Below are 16,122 nucleotides of genomic sequence, written 5' to 3' on the forward strand. Positions count from 1 at the left end.
GAAGCCCCCGATGAAGCCCCCGATGAAGCCCCCGATGAAGCCCCCGATGAAGCCCCCGATGAAGCCCCCGATGAAGCCCCAGATGAAGCCCCCGATGAAGCCCCCGATGAAGCCCCTACTGTTCCTCTGCTGGAACGAGGTGGATTGATGAGACGAGGAATACTAAGTACGAGTCCTGGATTTTTGGCAGGAGCGAGTGATGGTACCATCTGGAGGACGACATGAAAGACGGTCCTGAGTTATGAAGCGCTCTGATCAGATGTGACTGCTCCACTTTCCCCTCTGACGCCGGCGGAACCGACCGGGTCTCGGTCGGATCGGCGGGAAAAACCAGAGTCTGACTCCTGTCTGAGGGCGTCGACCGGATCCTGATCCTACCTCTGACGCCGAGAGGTTCAAACAGAGGCCACTGAGGGACATTCTTACTGAGACATCGTTGATCGATTCAAGTGATCGTTGATCGATTGAAGTTTAAAATAAAATGAGTTTAATCTCATGTTATTATTTTGTCCTCCGGTGGACACTGTAGTCGATCCACTGTTAGTTTATGATGTTCATGATGACGTCGATCAATGTTGGTGAACTTTAGACACGAATTTTGGTTTGACCCTTGACCCGGACCGTGAAGAACCTTCGGGCCTCTTTGTGCGCCTGAGTTCGAGACCCCTGGTCCAGAACCACCAACTAAAGAGATCAGACATCTTTAAATATCTGTTGTTTTAACTACAACTTTGATCTGTAGGTTTGTCTGTGGATTCATCGCAGACGTTGAGGTTCTCTAGTCCAGAACAACAACAACGACGTTGAACCAAAGAACCTCATATTTCAGCATCTTGTGAAGGTCTTCAGGTCTTTCATCTGTGAGTGTGTCTGGATGCGAGAGAGTCGTCGGCGTTTACTCGACATAGATTCTATTGAACAAGAACTTGGATTGAAATGTTTACAGATGATTTTCTTGATGCACTTTGTAATAAACTCTCTTCGTAGAATCACAGGACAGATTAACATTTTGATGGAATCTGAATTTCTTCTAATATAATCTGAGATTGTCCTGGTAGAATATTCCCATTTGTTCAAGGACGGATTGGAATTCCAATATTCAGGACCCCGGTTCAGTAGTAGGATTACAATTTGTACTTGTAGGATTCCAGATTCTACCAGTGAATTCCAATTTGTACTCCGACATGGATATTAATATTGTCAATATTACTACGACACCACGTGCATCTACGTCATGTTTACAGCATTATTTCATTTCTCTCCTGGTCATTAAAAAAGTTAGTTTTTATTCAATCGGTTGTTTATTTTTTTTTTTATTTAATATTCCAGGATATTTTATATTTGTTTTGTACTTTCTCTAAGTTTTTGCATTTGTTCACTACCTTCATATTTATGGTTAATAGTTAAAAATTATACTTTTATTTTAAATGTATACACCTTTAAAGGTATCTATTTTAACATTTCAGTTTGTGATTGTTTAACAATATTTTTGTTAAATGTTTACGGATGTGACATCAATGATTTATTTTTATTTTCTATTTTTCTCGTGATACTCGTCTCTCATGATATTCACGTCTAGTGTTATTTTGACACTAGTTCATGATACTTGATACTTGATATTCTTCACTACTGCAATTTTTGTGAGACATTTCTTTCCCTGGACCATTAAAAAGGCTAGTTTTTCTTAAACCATGGAGCAAAATAGACTCATTTCTGGGCCAAACAATGAAAATAAAAATGACCAAATTTAAATTCCTTTCAATTTTCTCCATCTTGTCATTATTGTCATATTTTCTTCTCCCATCAAATTACTTTCCTTTGATGTTATTTTCACTCTCATTGTAAGATATAATTATTGTATAATTATCTCATCTCACTGAAGTCTAGTTGTTTCTAGGTGTGTGTTCCAAATCACGCACTTCTGCACTTACACACATATTTTGGGTACACAAGTGTGTTCACACGGAGAGTGAGAATGTAGTGCGATAAACACACTGAAGGTAAAATGATTAAACCATTACTTCAACCGCCAGAGAATGTGACGTAAGAAACAACAAAGGATCATAAAGGCTGGACTCACTTGTCCTGGTTTCCCGTTCTCACACAGAAAGGCCTCGTACTCGGTGGCGAACTCTGGAGCGTTGTCGTTGATGTCCATGACCCGGATCGCCACGATGGCTCTGGAGATCTGACTGTGGTTTCCTGGGAAAGATGAACAATATATGTTTGATTCATTTGTTCATCAAACATCTTGACAATCTATTGATGATGACACCATTTCTACACGCCTTCATGTTTCTTAGCACTTCCTGTTTGATGATGTCACATCCTGAAAATGTTGCAAACACACAAAGCAGTGAAAAATGTCCTGAAATCCTTCTGTTCCCTCATAAAAAAGGGTTTGCAAGATGTGATGTCATAACGTAGGAAGTTCCCAGACCAATATTAAAGTCACTAAGGCGACAGTACACGGTCAGTATGACATCGCTACACCATCATCACATAACACGTCAATACAGTATCACTAATGCCGCCGCTACACAATCATACATTACATTATCCCTTCACTACACCTCCATTACAACTCTACTTCACTGTCACAGCACCATCACTACATTGTTACTACAACACCACGACACCATCATGGCACCGTTACTACACCACAACTACACCGTCACTACACTGTCACCACACCACCACTACACTGTCACAGCACCGTCACTACACTATCACTACACCACCACTACACCGTCACTACACCGTCACAACACCATCACTACAACACCACTACACTGTCATGGCACTCTTACTACACCATCACTACACTGTCACTACATTGTCAGAGCACCATAACTACACCGTCACTACGCCATCACTACAACACCCCCACACCATAATGACACTGTCACTACACTGTCACTACACCACCACTACACCATCACTTCAACACCACTACACTGTCACTGCACTATCACTACACCATCATGGCACCGTCACTTCATTGTCACTACACCACAACTACACTGTCACTACAACACCCCTACACCATCAAGGCACCATCACTAAACTGTCACTACACCATTACTACACTGTCATGGCACTGTTACTACACCATAACTACACCGTCATTACACTGTCACTACAACACAACTACACCATCATGCAACTGTCATTACACTGTGACTACACCATCACTACACTGTCATGGCACTGTTACTAAACCCTAACTACACCGTCACTACATTGTAACAGCACCACAACTACACCGTCACTACATTTTCACTACAATTCCACCCCACCATTATTACACCATCACTACATTGTCACTACACCATAACTACACTGTCACTTCATTGTAACAGCACCACAACCACACCGTCACTACATTTTCACTACAATTCCACCCCACCATTATTACACCATCACTACATTGTCACTACACCATAACTACACTGTCACTACATTGTAACAGCACCACAACTACACCGTCACTACATTTTCACTACAATTCCACCCCACCATTATTACACCATCACTACATTGTCACTACACCATAACTACACTGTCACTTCATTGTAACAGCACCACAACCACACCGTCACTACATTTTCACTACAATTCCACCCCACCATTATTACACCATCACTACATTGTCACTACACCATAACTACACTGTCACTACATTGTAACAGCACCACAACTACACCGTCACTACATTTTCACTACAATTCCACCCCACCATTATTACACCATCACTACATTGTCACAGCACCATAACTACACTGTCATTACATTGTCACAGCACCATAACTACACCATCACTACACTGTCATTACATTGTCACAGCACCATAACTACACTGTCACTACACCGTCATTACATTGTCACAGCACCATAACTACACCGTCACTACATTGTCACTGCACCATAACTACACCGTCATTACATTGTCACTGCACCATAACTACACCGTCTCTCCACAATAATCAAGTGGTGTAAAAAGTCAGGCTGGCGAGCCTCGACATGCAAACAGTGTCATATTCAGTGAAAGCTGCTCCGCGGGGCTACATGCTAACCAGGTCCAGGACGGCGGATTTATGACGGAGCTGAATCCTTCTGTGTGTCTGTGAAATCACTTGAAAGTCGCGCGGCGTTCGTCGACATAAAGCGGTGCCTGCTGGCAAAGTAGCTGCAGCTGCAGATAGCAGCGTCTCTAATAGGAATTTGCCAAAATAAATATGGCGGCTCTGTTCCTCTCAGTGACGGCGAGAGGAGAACGAGCGAGGAATAGATCTGTTCCCGGCTCCATCCCGACGCCATTTGCCACCCAAACGCAGGCGAACGTTCCGCCGCCTCGCACCGGTTGACATCTGACTAATCAGATTCTATTCCCCGCCTGACGCTGGGGGGGAGGAGGGGGGAGGACGCTGTCTCACTCTCTGCCCTAATCCATCCATCACCGTCAGACTGTCAATTTCCACTCTCCTCACTGACTACCCTAATCTCCAGCGTGTCCTCGGGACCCGGTGTAGGACTCCTGCAGCAGATCTGAGTAATTGATGCGGGTTTTCCTGCGAAGATGAGGTGGTTCGATTCCGGCGCCCGTGCCTTGCTCCACGGTTCCAGGGATTGGCTGATTTATTTACTTTTAAAAGATGAGGATCAGCTCCTCCAAGTCTGAAACACGCGTGTCGACTCCGACACGGACTCAGTATGTAGTATTGTATCCATGGAAACGATTGTAAAACTGTTAATATTGTGAAGGAACAAGATCAATAGAGATTATAGATCAATTTAGAAGAAAAGATGTTAACTGTTATTAAGGATATAGTTCAGTGTAATTATGTTGCTAAATAATCATCATATATGCAAAATACTCAGTTAACTATAAATGACAAAAGAAGCGAAAATATTAAACAGAAAGCATGTTGTTGGTCTATTAAAGAATAACAACAAATAATGAAGTAGGTTTTAATGAAACTATTAATGCGTTACATAAATAAGAACTAAATAAGGAACAAAAAAGTACAATTGTCTGCTTTAAGTGTAACCGTCACCGTGACTAACAAGTACGTCAGACTCAGCAGTTATATTATAAATTGTTAGTTTTAACCCATGAGTCACGCTCATCTCCCGTGACGACCACGACTCAAAAGCACTTCCGGGTTAAGTGACTTAATCGACGACTTCCTGTGAAGTCGATCGTCAACCTCTCGCGGACGCTAGCGTTAGCGTTAGCACAACAGCTGCTGACATCGTCATCTGATTTAACACAAATCCAAGTTTTGTAGTATATTTTTAATATTGTCAACGGCCTCTAGGAGGCGCCGTGGCTGGAAACACAAGAGCGAGACAGAAGCGACAATACGATGATCAAAACAATAACTGATGTTGTTTTCAACAGGAAAGAAAAGAGAGCATCTTTTTTTCAACGTATCAATCATGAGATTTGGGAGACGGCAGCGTAAACTGACCTTCATATCGGTGTGTGTTACTGGTGTTTTAAATATATGTATTTTTTTATATTTCTGTGAGGGCACACGTGGAGTTTGTATGTTCTCCTTGTGTTGCGTGGGTTTACTCCGGACACTCCGGTTTCCTCCCACAGTCCAAAAACATACAGAGGTTAATTCAGAACTTGGAGAAATTGTCCGTAAATATGAGTGTGTGTGTGAATGGTTGTGTATCTTTGTTTGCCTAGCGACAGACTGGCGTCCTGTCCAGGGTGTCCCTAGCCTCTCCCCTGTCTAGCTGGGATAGAATCCAGCCCCCCCCCCCTCCCCCCCACGACCCCATAAGGGAACAAGCGGCACTTAATGAATGAATGAGTTTTTCTGTACAATCGTTCTCAAGATTTCTTGTTGTATTTTCACGAAACTTCATCTTGAAAAAACTGGGGAGCGGAGAAGAAAAAAAAAGTCATCCCCTCGTGAAAGCCGTCCTTGGTCATCTGTCCTCGCGGGACCACATCAACGGGTAATTGCTTTGAAAGTTTGTGCGTCTGATTAATAAATACAAACGTTTACAGGGACTCTGTCGATTACCAGTGATGAATAATTCCAATTAAAATCTAATCTCATTAAAACGTCCTTTATTGTCTTTTCAGACGTCAATTACGGGCGCGTCGTTAATATTCTGAACCCTCATGTTTTAAACATGGTCCGGTCCTCGTGGACCTCAGAGCCACTTTGAAGGTTTTTCTAAATGAAAGAGTGAGTCTCTGACGGTGGAGGGCGAGCGACGGGCGAGGAATGTTCCTCCGTCAGGAAATGACAAACACGTCACTCGCCGCGATCTCGACGTCGGGTCACGTTTGAAATTGAAGATCGGGAGCCGATGAGTTCACTTCAGGTCACTTTGAGTCGTTACAAAATCTTTAGCTCAGCTCACGACATGTTTTCAGGGATGTTGGTTCGATTCCCCTCAATGTATTGCTCAACACAAAGTGACAAACGACAACATCGACAATTTAATTTAGCACCAACAGAAGATGTCGCCAGCTTGTCCAATTACACAACACACACACACACACACACACACACACATACACACACACACACACACACACACACACACACACACACACACACACACACACACACCGTCATAACACCCTCGCTGAAGCGCACACCGACATGAACACGGAAAAAGTGTTGAACGCTAATTACAAACACATGAGAGGCGACAAACATAAAGACTCACACACTACAAGAGAACACACACACACTCAAACATTTAACACATTCACACTCAAAGCAACACACACACACACCTATCATTCACGTTCAACAAACCAACACACAATTAATTAATTTTTTTTTTTTCTTACACATTTTTTTTAAAACTTGCATTTTATGAACGAGACTCTGGATCATGTGCTCGTATGTTGTCACATGATCATCTTTGTATCGCATGATTGGCTGAAGTATCTCTCGTGTATCGTCTGTTTAAATCTAATAAAAATCAATTTTCATACTTTTTTTTAAACTTTTAGTATAATTTTCTAGGAAATGTAAAAAATACTTTCAGTTGTTTGATAATATTTTATTTTTATTCCATTTTTCTCAAATGTTTAACCCTTAAAGTAGTTTTCTTTATTTTTTTAAACTGTTATTTTAAAAATACATTTTCTTTTTTGTTCTTAATTGATTTGACCCTTAAGGGAACGATCTTCCTTTCTCTCTGTCTAATGACATCAAAAACACGTTTTTTTTAGCTTTTTCTTGATTCTCTGAGACTCTTTCAAGTTTATATTTTATTGAATATTGTTTTGATTGTTTAAGTTCTTTGTGACCCTGGTCTAGAAAAGCGCTCTATAAATACAAATTACTAACTTACTTAATTATTTTCTTACTCTAACTCTAACCCTGAACCATTTTCTTTTTATTATTGAAAGCAAATCAACGCAAGAAACAAGTTGAAAATATTTTAGGTAAAAAAAAATCTCAAAAATGTTATTGGAATGTAAGTAAGTAAGTTAGAACTTAGTTCCCTAGTTACTTACTTACTTAGTTCCTTACTTAATTAGTTACTTAGTTACTTACTTACTTAGTTCCTTACTTAATAAGTTCCTTACTTACTTACTTACTTACATACTTAGTTACTTAGTTACTTACTTATGTAGTTCCTTTGTTCCTTACTTACATGCTTAGTTACTTAGATAGTTACTTACTTATTTATGTATTTACCTACTCAGTTACTTACTTACTTACTTAGTTACTTACTTACGTAGTTCCTTACTAACATACTTTGTTACTTAGATAGTTACTTACTTACTTACTTACTTACTTATTTAAGTATTTACTTACTTAGTTCCTTACTTACTCAGTTACTTACTTACTTAGTTACTTACTTACTTAGATAGTTACTTACTTACTTATTTAAGTATTTACTTACTTAGTTACTTACTTACTTAGATAGTTACTTACTTACTTATTTAAGTATTTACTTACTTAGTTACTTACTTACTCAGTTACTTACTTACTTAGTTACTTACTTACTTAGATAGTTACTTACTTACTTATTTAAGTATTTACTTACTTAGTTACTTACTTACTTAGATAGTTACTTACTTACTTATTTAAGTATTTACTTACTTAGTTACTTACTTACTTACGTAGTTAGTTGCTTATTTACTTAGTTACTTACTGACATAGTAAGTTACTTAGTTACTTACTCAGTTACTTACTTACTTCTTAAAAGTAATCTGCAAGTGTGTGTTATTTGTTTGTGTTAGTGTTGATAGTGTTGTGTTACTCGAGACGAAAACACAAACGAGTCTCATATGCATTTGAAACAACAAGTTGTCGTCAGAAGTCGCCGACGCTGAGCTTTGATGCGAGTCTCTGCGAGGATGAACGAGGTGGAGGAAGGAATAATAGCCGGGAGGACGACATGACGCTTTATCACAGCGACACACACTCTCTATGCTAATGGTGTGTTGTGTGTAGATTATCTGTGACTCGTGTTCACCACAGACCACGGCCACACAAATCCTTGTTTTGATTCCATCACAAGTCGGAGGATTAACACGTTCACCGCGTGACTCGGCGACACTTAGCGGCGCCGGTTTCAGAGCTTTGATGTTTCTGACCTTTATGGTCTTTTCATCCCTTCATTCACAACATCCACCTGAAGGTCCTGTTGCATTCATGCATTCATCTTTACAGCCTCATTCATTCTTGTTAACATGAAACGTGTCATATTCATGCTTTCATGTGTTCATCCTACAAACTTTCATCTTTACAGCGTCATTCATTCTTGTTAACATTAAACATGTCATATTCATGCATTCATGTGTTCATCCGACAAACTTTCATCTTTACAGCGTCATTCATTCTTGTTAACATCAAATGGTCGCATTCATGCATTCATCTTTACGTCATCATTCATTCTTGTTAACATTAAACGTGTCGCATTCATGCATTCATCTTTACAGCCTCATTCATTCTTGTTAACATTAAACGTGTCATATTCATGCATTCATCTTTACAGCCTCATTCATTCTTGTTAACATTAAACGTGTCGCATTCATGCATTCATCTTTACAGCCTCATTCATTCTTGTTAACATTAAACGTGTCATATTCATGCATTCATCTTTACAGCCTCATTCATTCTTGTTAACATTAAACGTGTCATATTCATGCATTCATCTTTACAGCCTCATTCATTCTTGTTAACATTAAACGTGTCGCATTCATGCATTCATCTTTACAGCCTCATTCATTCTTGTTAACATTAAACGTGTCATATTCATGCATTCATGTGTTCATCCAACAAACTTTCATCTTTACAGCGTCATTCATTCTTGTTAACATCAAACGTGTCGCATTCATGTGTTCATCTTTACGTCATCATTCATTCTTGTTAACATTAAACGTGTCATATTCATGCATTCATCTTTACAGCCTCATTCATTCTTGTTAACATTAAACGTGTCATATTCATGCATTCATCTTTACAGCCTCATTCATTCTTGTTAACATTAAACGTGTCGCATTCATGCATTCATCTTTACAGCCTCATTCATTCTTGTTAACATTAAACGTGTCATATTCATGCATTCATGTGTTCATCCAACAAACTTTCATCTTTACAGCGTCATTCATTCTTGTTAACATCAAACGTGTCGCATTCATGTGTTCATCTTTACGTCATCATTCATTCTTGTTAACATTAAACGTGTCGCATTCATGCATTCATCTTTACAGCCTCATTCATTCTTGTTAACATTAAACGTGTCATATTCATGCATTCATGTGTTCATCCGACAAACTTTCATCTTTACAGCGTCATTCATTCTTGTTAACATTAAACATGTCATATTCATGCATTCATGTGTTCATCCGACAAACTTTCATCTTTACAGCGTCATTCATTCTTGTTAACATTAAACATGTCATATTCATGCATTCATGTGTTCATCCGACAAACTTTCATCTTTACAGCGTCATTCATTCTTGTTAACATCAAATGGTCGCATTCATGCATTCATCTTTACGTCATCATTCATTCTTGTTAACATTAAACGTGTCGCATTCATGCATTCATCTTTACAGCCTCATTCATTCTTGTTAACATTAAACGTGTCGCATTCATGCATTCATCTTTACAGCCTCATTCATTCTTGTTAACATTAAACGTGTCATATTCATGCATTCATGTGTTCATCCAACAAACTTTCATCTTTACAGCGTCATTCATTCTTGTTAACATCAAACGTGTCGCATTCATGTGTTCATCTTTACGTCATCATTCATTCTTGTTAACATTAAACGTGTCGCATTCATGCATTCATCTTTACAGCCTCATTCATTCTTGTTAACATTAAACGTGTCATATTCATGCATTCATGTGTTCATCCAACAAACTTTCATCTTTACAGCGTCATTCATTCTTGTTAACATCAAACGTGTCGCATTCATGTGTTCATCTTTACGTCATCATTCATTCTTGTTAACATTAAACGTGTCGCATTCATGCATTCATCTTTACAGCCTCATTCATTCTTGTTAACATTAAACGTGTCGCATTCATTCATTCATCTTTACAGCCTCATTCATTCTTGTTAACATTAAACGTGTCGCATTCATGCATTCATCTTTACAGCCTCATTCATTCTTGTTAACATTAAACGTGTCATATTCATGCATTCATGTGTTCATCCAACAAACTTTCATCTTTACAGCGTCATTCATTCTTGTTAACATTAAACATGTCATATTCATGCATTCATGTGTTCATCCGACAAACTTTCATCTTTACAGCGTCATTCATTCTTGTTAACATTAAACATGTCATATTCATGCATTCATGTGTTCATCCAACAAACTTTCATCTTTACAGCGTCATTCATTCTTGTTAACATCAAACGTGTCGCATTCATGTGTTCATCTTTACGTCATCATTCATTCTTGTTAACATTAAACGTGTCGCATTCATGTGTTCATCTTTACAGCCTCATTCATTCTTGTTAACATTAAACGTGTCATATTCATGCATTCATGTGTTCATCCGACAAACTTTCATCTTTACAGCGTCATTCATTCTTGTTAACATTAAACATGTCATATTCATGCATTCATGTGTTCATCCGACAAACTTTCATCTTTACAGCGTCATTCATTCTTGTTAACATCAAATGGTCGCATTCATGCATTCATCTTTACGTCATCATTCATTCTTGTTAACATTAAACGTGTCGCATTCATGCATTCATCTTTACAGCCTCATTCATTCTTGTTAACATTAAACGTGTCGCATTCATGCATTCATCTTTACAGCCTCATTCATTCTTGTTAACATTAAACGTGTCATATTCATGCATTCATGTGTTCATCCAACAAACTTTCATCTTTACAGCGTCATTCATTCTTGTTAACATCAAACGTGTCGCATTCATGTGTTCATCTTTACGTCATCATTCATTCTTGTTAACATTAAACGTGTCGCATTCATGCATTCATCTTTACAGCCTCATTCATTCTTGTTAACATTAAACGTGTCATATTCATGCATTCATGTGTTCATCCAACAAACTTTCATCTTTACAGCGTCATTCATTCTTGTTAACATCAAACGTGTCGCATTCATGTGTTCATCTTTACGTCATCATTCATTCTTGTTAACATTAAACGTGTCGCATTCATGCATTCATCTTTACAGCCTCATTCATTCTTGTTAACATTAAACGTGTCGCATTCATTCATTCATCTTTACAGCCTCATTCATTCTTGTTAACATTAAACGTGTCGCATTCATGCATTCATCTTTACAGCCTCATTCATTCTTGTTAACATTAAACGTGTCATATTCATGCATTCATGTGTTCATCCAACAAACTTTCATCTTTACAGCGTCATTCATTCTTGTTAACATTAAACATGTCATATTCATGCATTCATGTGTTCATCCGACAAACTTTCATCTTTACAGCGTCATTCATTCTTGTTAACATTAAACATGTCATATTCATGCATTCATGTGTTCATCCAACAAACTTTCATCTTTACAGCGTCATTCATTCTTGTTAACATCAAACGTGTCGCATTCATGTGTTCATCTTTACGTCATCATTCATTCTTGTTAACATTAAACGTGTCGCATTCATGTGTTCATCTTTACAGCCTCATTCATTCTTGTTAACATTAAACGTGTCATATTCATGCATTCATGTGTTCATCCGACAAACTTTCATCTTTACAGCGTCATTCATTCTTGTTAACATCAAACGTGTCGCATTCATGTGTTCATCTTTACATCATCATTCATTCTTGTTAACATTAAACATGTTGTGTTCATACGTTCATCTTTACAGCGTCATTCATTCTTGTTAACATCAAACGTGTCGCATTCATGTGTTCATACGCACAACAACATGGATTTTCAAATTCATCGAACCATCAGCATCATCATTCATCAATTCATTTTCAAGTAGAGCATCATTATCATCCATCCATCATGCTTTCATCCATCCATAAATACAACTACTTTATTCTACCATGTGTTTATCTTGTCTTCACTCATCCTTTCATCCATTTTCATTCACCCAACCCATCTTTCCTCATGTATTCATCCACCAAAAATTATTTCATTCATATGTACATCCATCCACTCATATAAAATGTATTTATTCATCCTTTCATCACCACTACAAACAGTTCACCATCCATCCAGACATGCATCCACCCTTTATTATTATTCATCCATTCACCAATGTCAATCTCTGAGTGCTTTATATATCTTCCTATCTGTCTCCTAGCAACCATCGATTGTGTTTTCATGCATTCACCACCTCTTCATCGACACCTCCATCCATTCATAGAGACGCATATATGAGGCACAGACTTCACGTCATTAATCCATTCATCACTGATCTCAACGATTTCTCGGAACGACATGAAGACGGAGAGACTGTGAGGTGAACGAGTGAACAAGTGAACGAGTGAACGAGTGAACGAGTGAACGAGTGACTTACGGACTTCTGTGGCCGTCACCGTGATGTTGTGCCACAGGTCTGTCTCGCGGTCCAGAGGTTTGGCCAACGTGATCTTCCCGTCGTCCACGTTGATGTTAAACTGTCGCTCCAGGTCCGTGTGGCGGTCGATGAAGTACCTGGAAAGCAAGACGGGTTCAGTTGAGTTTTCCGATGTATTCGTTCACATGTCAGTACATGAATGTCATCAGATTATTGAATTGTTGAATTTCACATTTTAAATGTTGGACATAAAAGTAATATTATTATTTAGGTAATATTTATTTATAATTGAACTACATTTTCCAAATATATATATATTTTTAATATTATTATTAAATTGTTTTTGCAGACAGAGTTTGTGTGTAAAATATTCCAAAACATTTTTTTTACTCAATGTTTTTTTTTAAAATTTGTAGTCTTTTAAATTCAAAATAAAATGTTGGTATAATAGTAGCTCTAGACATTACCAACAGATTACCGAGCTACTGGATCGTGAGCATCTACGTCGTCATGTGATCACCTGCACTCAGCCGATTGGCCGAAAGATGGATCAAGTATCTCGGTGCTCTGGTTTTTACTGTGTAAAAGAATCCCTGTACATATATATTATTATTATTATTATATTCGTCCAAGTTTGAGTTTTAGTTTATTTAAACTTTCCTTTAACTTTAAACAATATTTAAACTTTTTTAGTGTCATTTTCTTGTCTGTTTTCATTTACTGTGATTATAATCAAAAGTTGTGTATTTTTCTAGTGATTACTTGAAACTTTAAACAATATTTTAACCTTTTTTTGTGTATTTTTCTAGTGATTTAATTCAGTTTCTGTCATTGTAATATTTAACGGTGAATAAACAAATCATGTTTACAGTATAAACGAGTGCTGTAGGTAGTTTTAGTCTAATTTTAAACAAGTATATAAAGTGTATATCAGTAACTGTTGCCTCAGTCGCAGCGTAACGTCATAAATAATGATTGACAGGCCAAAGTAAGTCCTTCATTATCTCCTCGTCGTGTCGCCTGACAAACATTTTTCTTTCCCACAATAATACGAAAGACTCTTAACTCTCGTCAGCAGGTGAGCGTCGACTTAACCGCCGATCGATGCGTCTCATTCGGGGAATAATTATCTCAGCCGGCGCTTTAATAAGAGCTTCTCTCTCAAGAAAAGAAAGCGTCGATATATTGTGTCGAGTAATTATATCGTTGACGTCGCTCGTGGATCCGGCGTCACTTAAAGGCTCTCGACAGACGCCGCGACGATCGCGTCTGAGGAGACGCTTGTGAAGGAAAACACATCAGTTATGGATCCAAGAGTTTGTGAACAAATACGCTGACATCACAGGCGCTCGACTCCAGATCCAGACTCCAGGCTGGATCCAGTAATTAAAGTTCCACTGAACTGTAATCTGGCTCTTCAGCAGCTACAGGCTCGGATCAAACGGTTCTGAAGCCGTCGATGAGAAGCTTGTTTTCCAACAATTCATGCCTATTTTTCGGGCTGAACATAATCTCAGAATCTTCTTGTCGGCCTGAAGAACGGGTCACGTTCGAGGCCACGTGACCGAAGATACGCCGTTTATACGAGCGACGAGTTCCTTCACGGTCTTTCGTTTAGGGCTCAGTCATCTAGGAGCTCAGGAGACGCAGGAAGTTGATACAAAAAAGAAAAGTAAATGAATCAGAACTGGACTAAAAGAGTTGCCGGGACCAGGGTCTTGGGGTTGAGGGAGGTTCAGGCAGGAGTTAGGGATCGTATCCAGGGGGGGTGAGATAGTTTAAAGGGGTTATGGGAGGGTCAGGATTACGCCCAGTACACCCACCAAGAAGGGGTCTTCGTGAACCCTTTATTGTCAGTGACAAATGCACACTTTTGGAACTTCTAAGCATTCACGACACCGAGGATTTCATAACTTCACCTGTAAGAACCATCTCTTCAAGAGTCACATCCTAACCTCGTCTTAAAACACACTTTTATTCTCTGGCTTCTAACAGCTGTTTTTAGTGCTTTTTACTTTTTTTATTTGAAATTGATTTTACCTTTGTGTGTTTAAACTATGCTTTCTTTTATGTCACTGTACAGCACTTTGTAACGACAGTTGTTGTTTTTAAAGCACTTTATAAATAAGGTTTCGAGTCCCACTTTGTGATTATAACAAGTTTTTAAGAACCTGCTCCGCTCTGGTTCCGAACAAGGAAAGCCAGCACTTAAAAGGTGACGTTGACCTTCGACTCCCAACACAAGAAACAAACAGAAGAAGTTTGTAACGTTCTTTAGACGAGGTTTAGACCTTTTTTTTCTTTCCTTCTCTCACAAGCCACACACCAGCAGCAAGTACACAATTATCTCCGAGTCCTGCGATTCTTTTGGACCGAGTTACTTCACGCTGTTTCGCGACTCCAGGTTATGTTGTCCCTGTGAGTATAGAGCAGGTGGAGACACAACAAAGTAGAGTCAAGTTGAATAGAGTAGAGCTGGAACTGTGTCGTTGAAAATATACGTAGGTGAACATAACTGTCTAGAACACAACTGGTATCACTTGTTGTGCTTCTCTAACCCAACTGTTGGTTGTTTTCTGGCAGAAACAAAACAACAAAACAAACTTCCTGCTGCCTCTGAAGTATAAAATATCTCAAACTGCTGAGGGGTTTAAAGTTGTTGGAGTGTCAAAATGGTGGATCCGAGCGGCTGACAGGTAGCTTCATGTAATCGGGGTCCATCAGACCCTCAAGAGGAGCTTTTGGTTTATGTTCTTCATCTTGTTGATGCATCTTCCCTCGCTGAATCCTGGGCTGTGATTGGCTGAGAACAACAAACGTTCATAATCAAATGAAGGCTTTGAAACTGCAGATTCAGCCAAAGATCATGTTACTGAATTTTGGCCAAAATTTCTTGTGTTTCTCAAGCTCAAGCTAATGAAGGTTCAAGAACTTCATTAGAAAAACGAATATTAACGATTCCTTTCATTGACATCCACCCGACACTCCGTACGTCAGTGAGTCGCGCTCGTCTGTCTGAGAAATACTTTTGAGCAACAGATTAAATAATAATCTCCACAACATGCTGCGCCGGCTCTTCTTGGATCTTGGAAATTACAGTAGCTCAGAAGTTCCGACGGGGGAACGAACGGAGTTGGACGACGA

General features: G+C 38.8%; 1 protein-coding gene across 2 annotated transcripts in view; it reads right to left on the bottom strand.

The window, feature by feature from the left end:
- The window catches only part of cdh8 (cadherin 8), a 152,213-nt gene that overhangs the window by 17,991 nt on the left and 118,100 nt on the right, over positions 1-16,122 (bottom strand). For both annotated transcript variants that reach the window (XM_087793054.1, XM_087793053.1), the window contains exons 8-9: positions 12,979-13,115; positions 2,081-2,202 (exon numbers count right to left, since the gene is read on the bottom strand). In XM_087793054.1, the coding sequence (XP_087649180.1) occupies positions 2,081-2,202; positions 12,979-13,115 (259 nt within the window). The remainder of the gene's footprint in view (positions 1-2,080; positions 2,203-12,978; positions 13,116-16,122) is intronic.

Source organism: Callionymus lyra, chromosome 6 (genome assembly GCF_982586985.1).
Source record: "Callionymus lyra chromosome 6, fCalLyr1.hap1.1, whole genome shotgun sequence".
In the NCBI taxonomy this organism is placed as follows: Eukaryota; Metazoa; Chordata; class Actinopteri; order Syngnathiformes; family Callionymidae; genus Callionymus; species Callionymus lyra.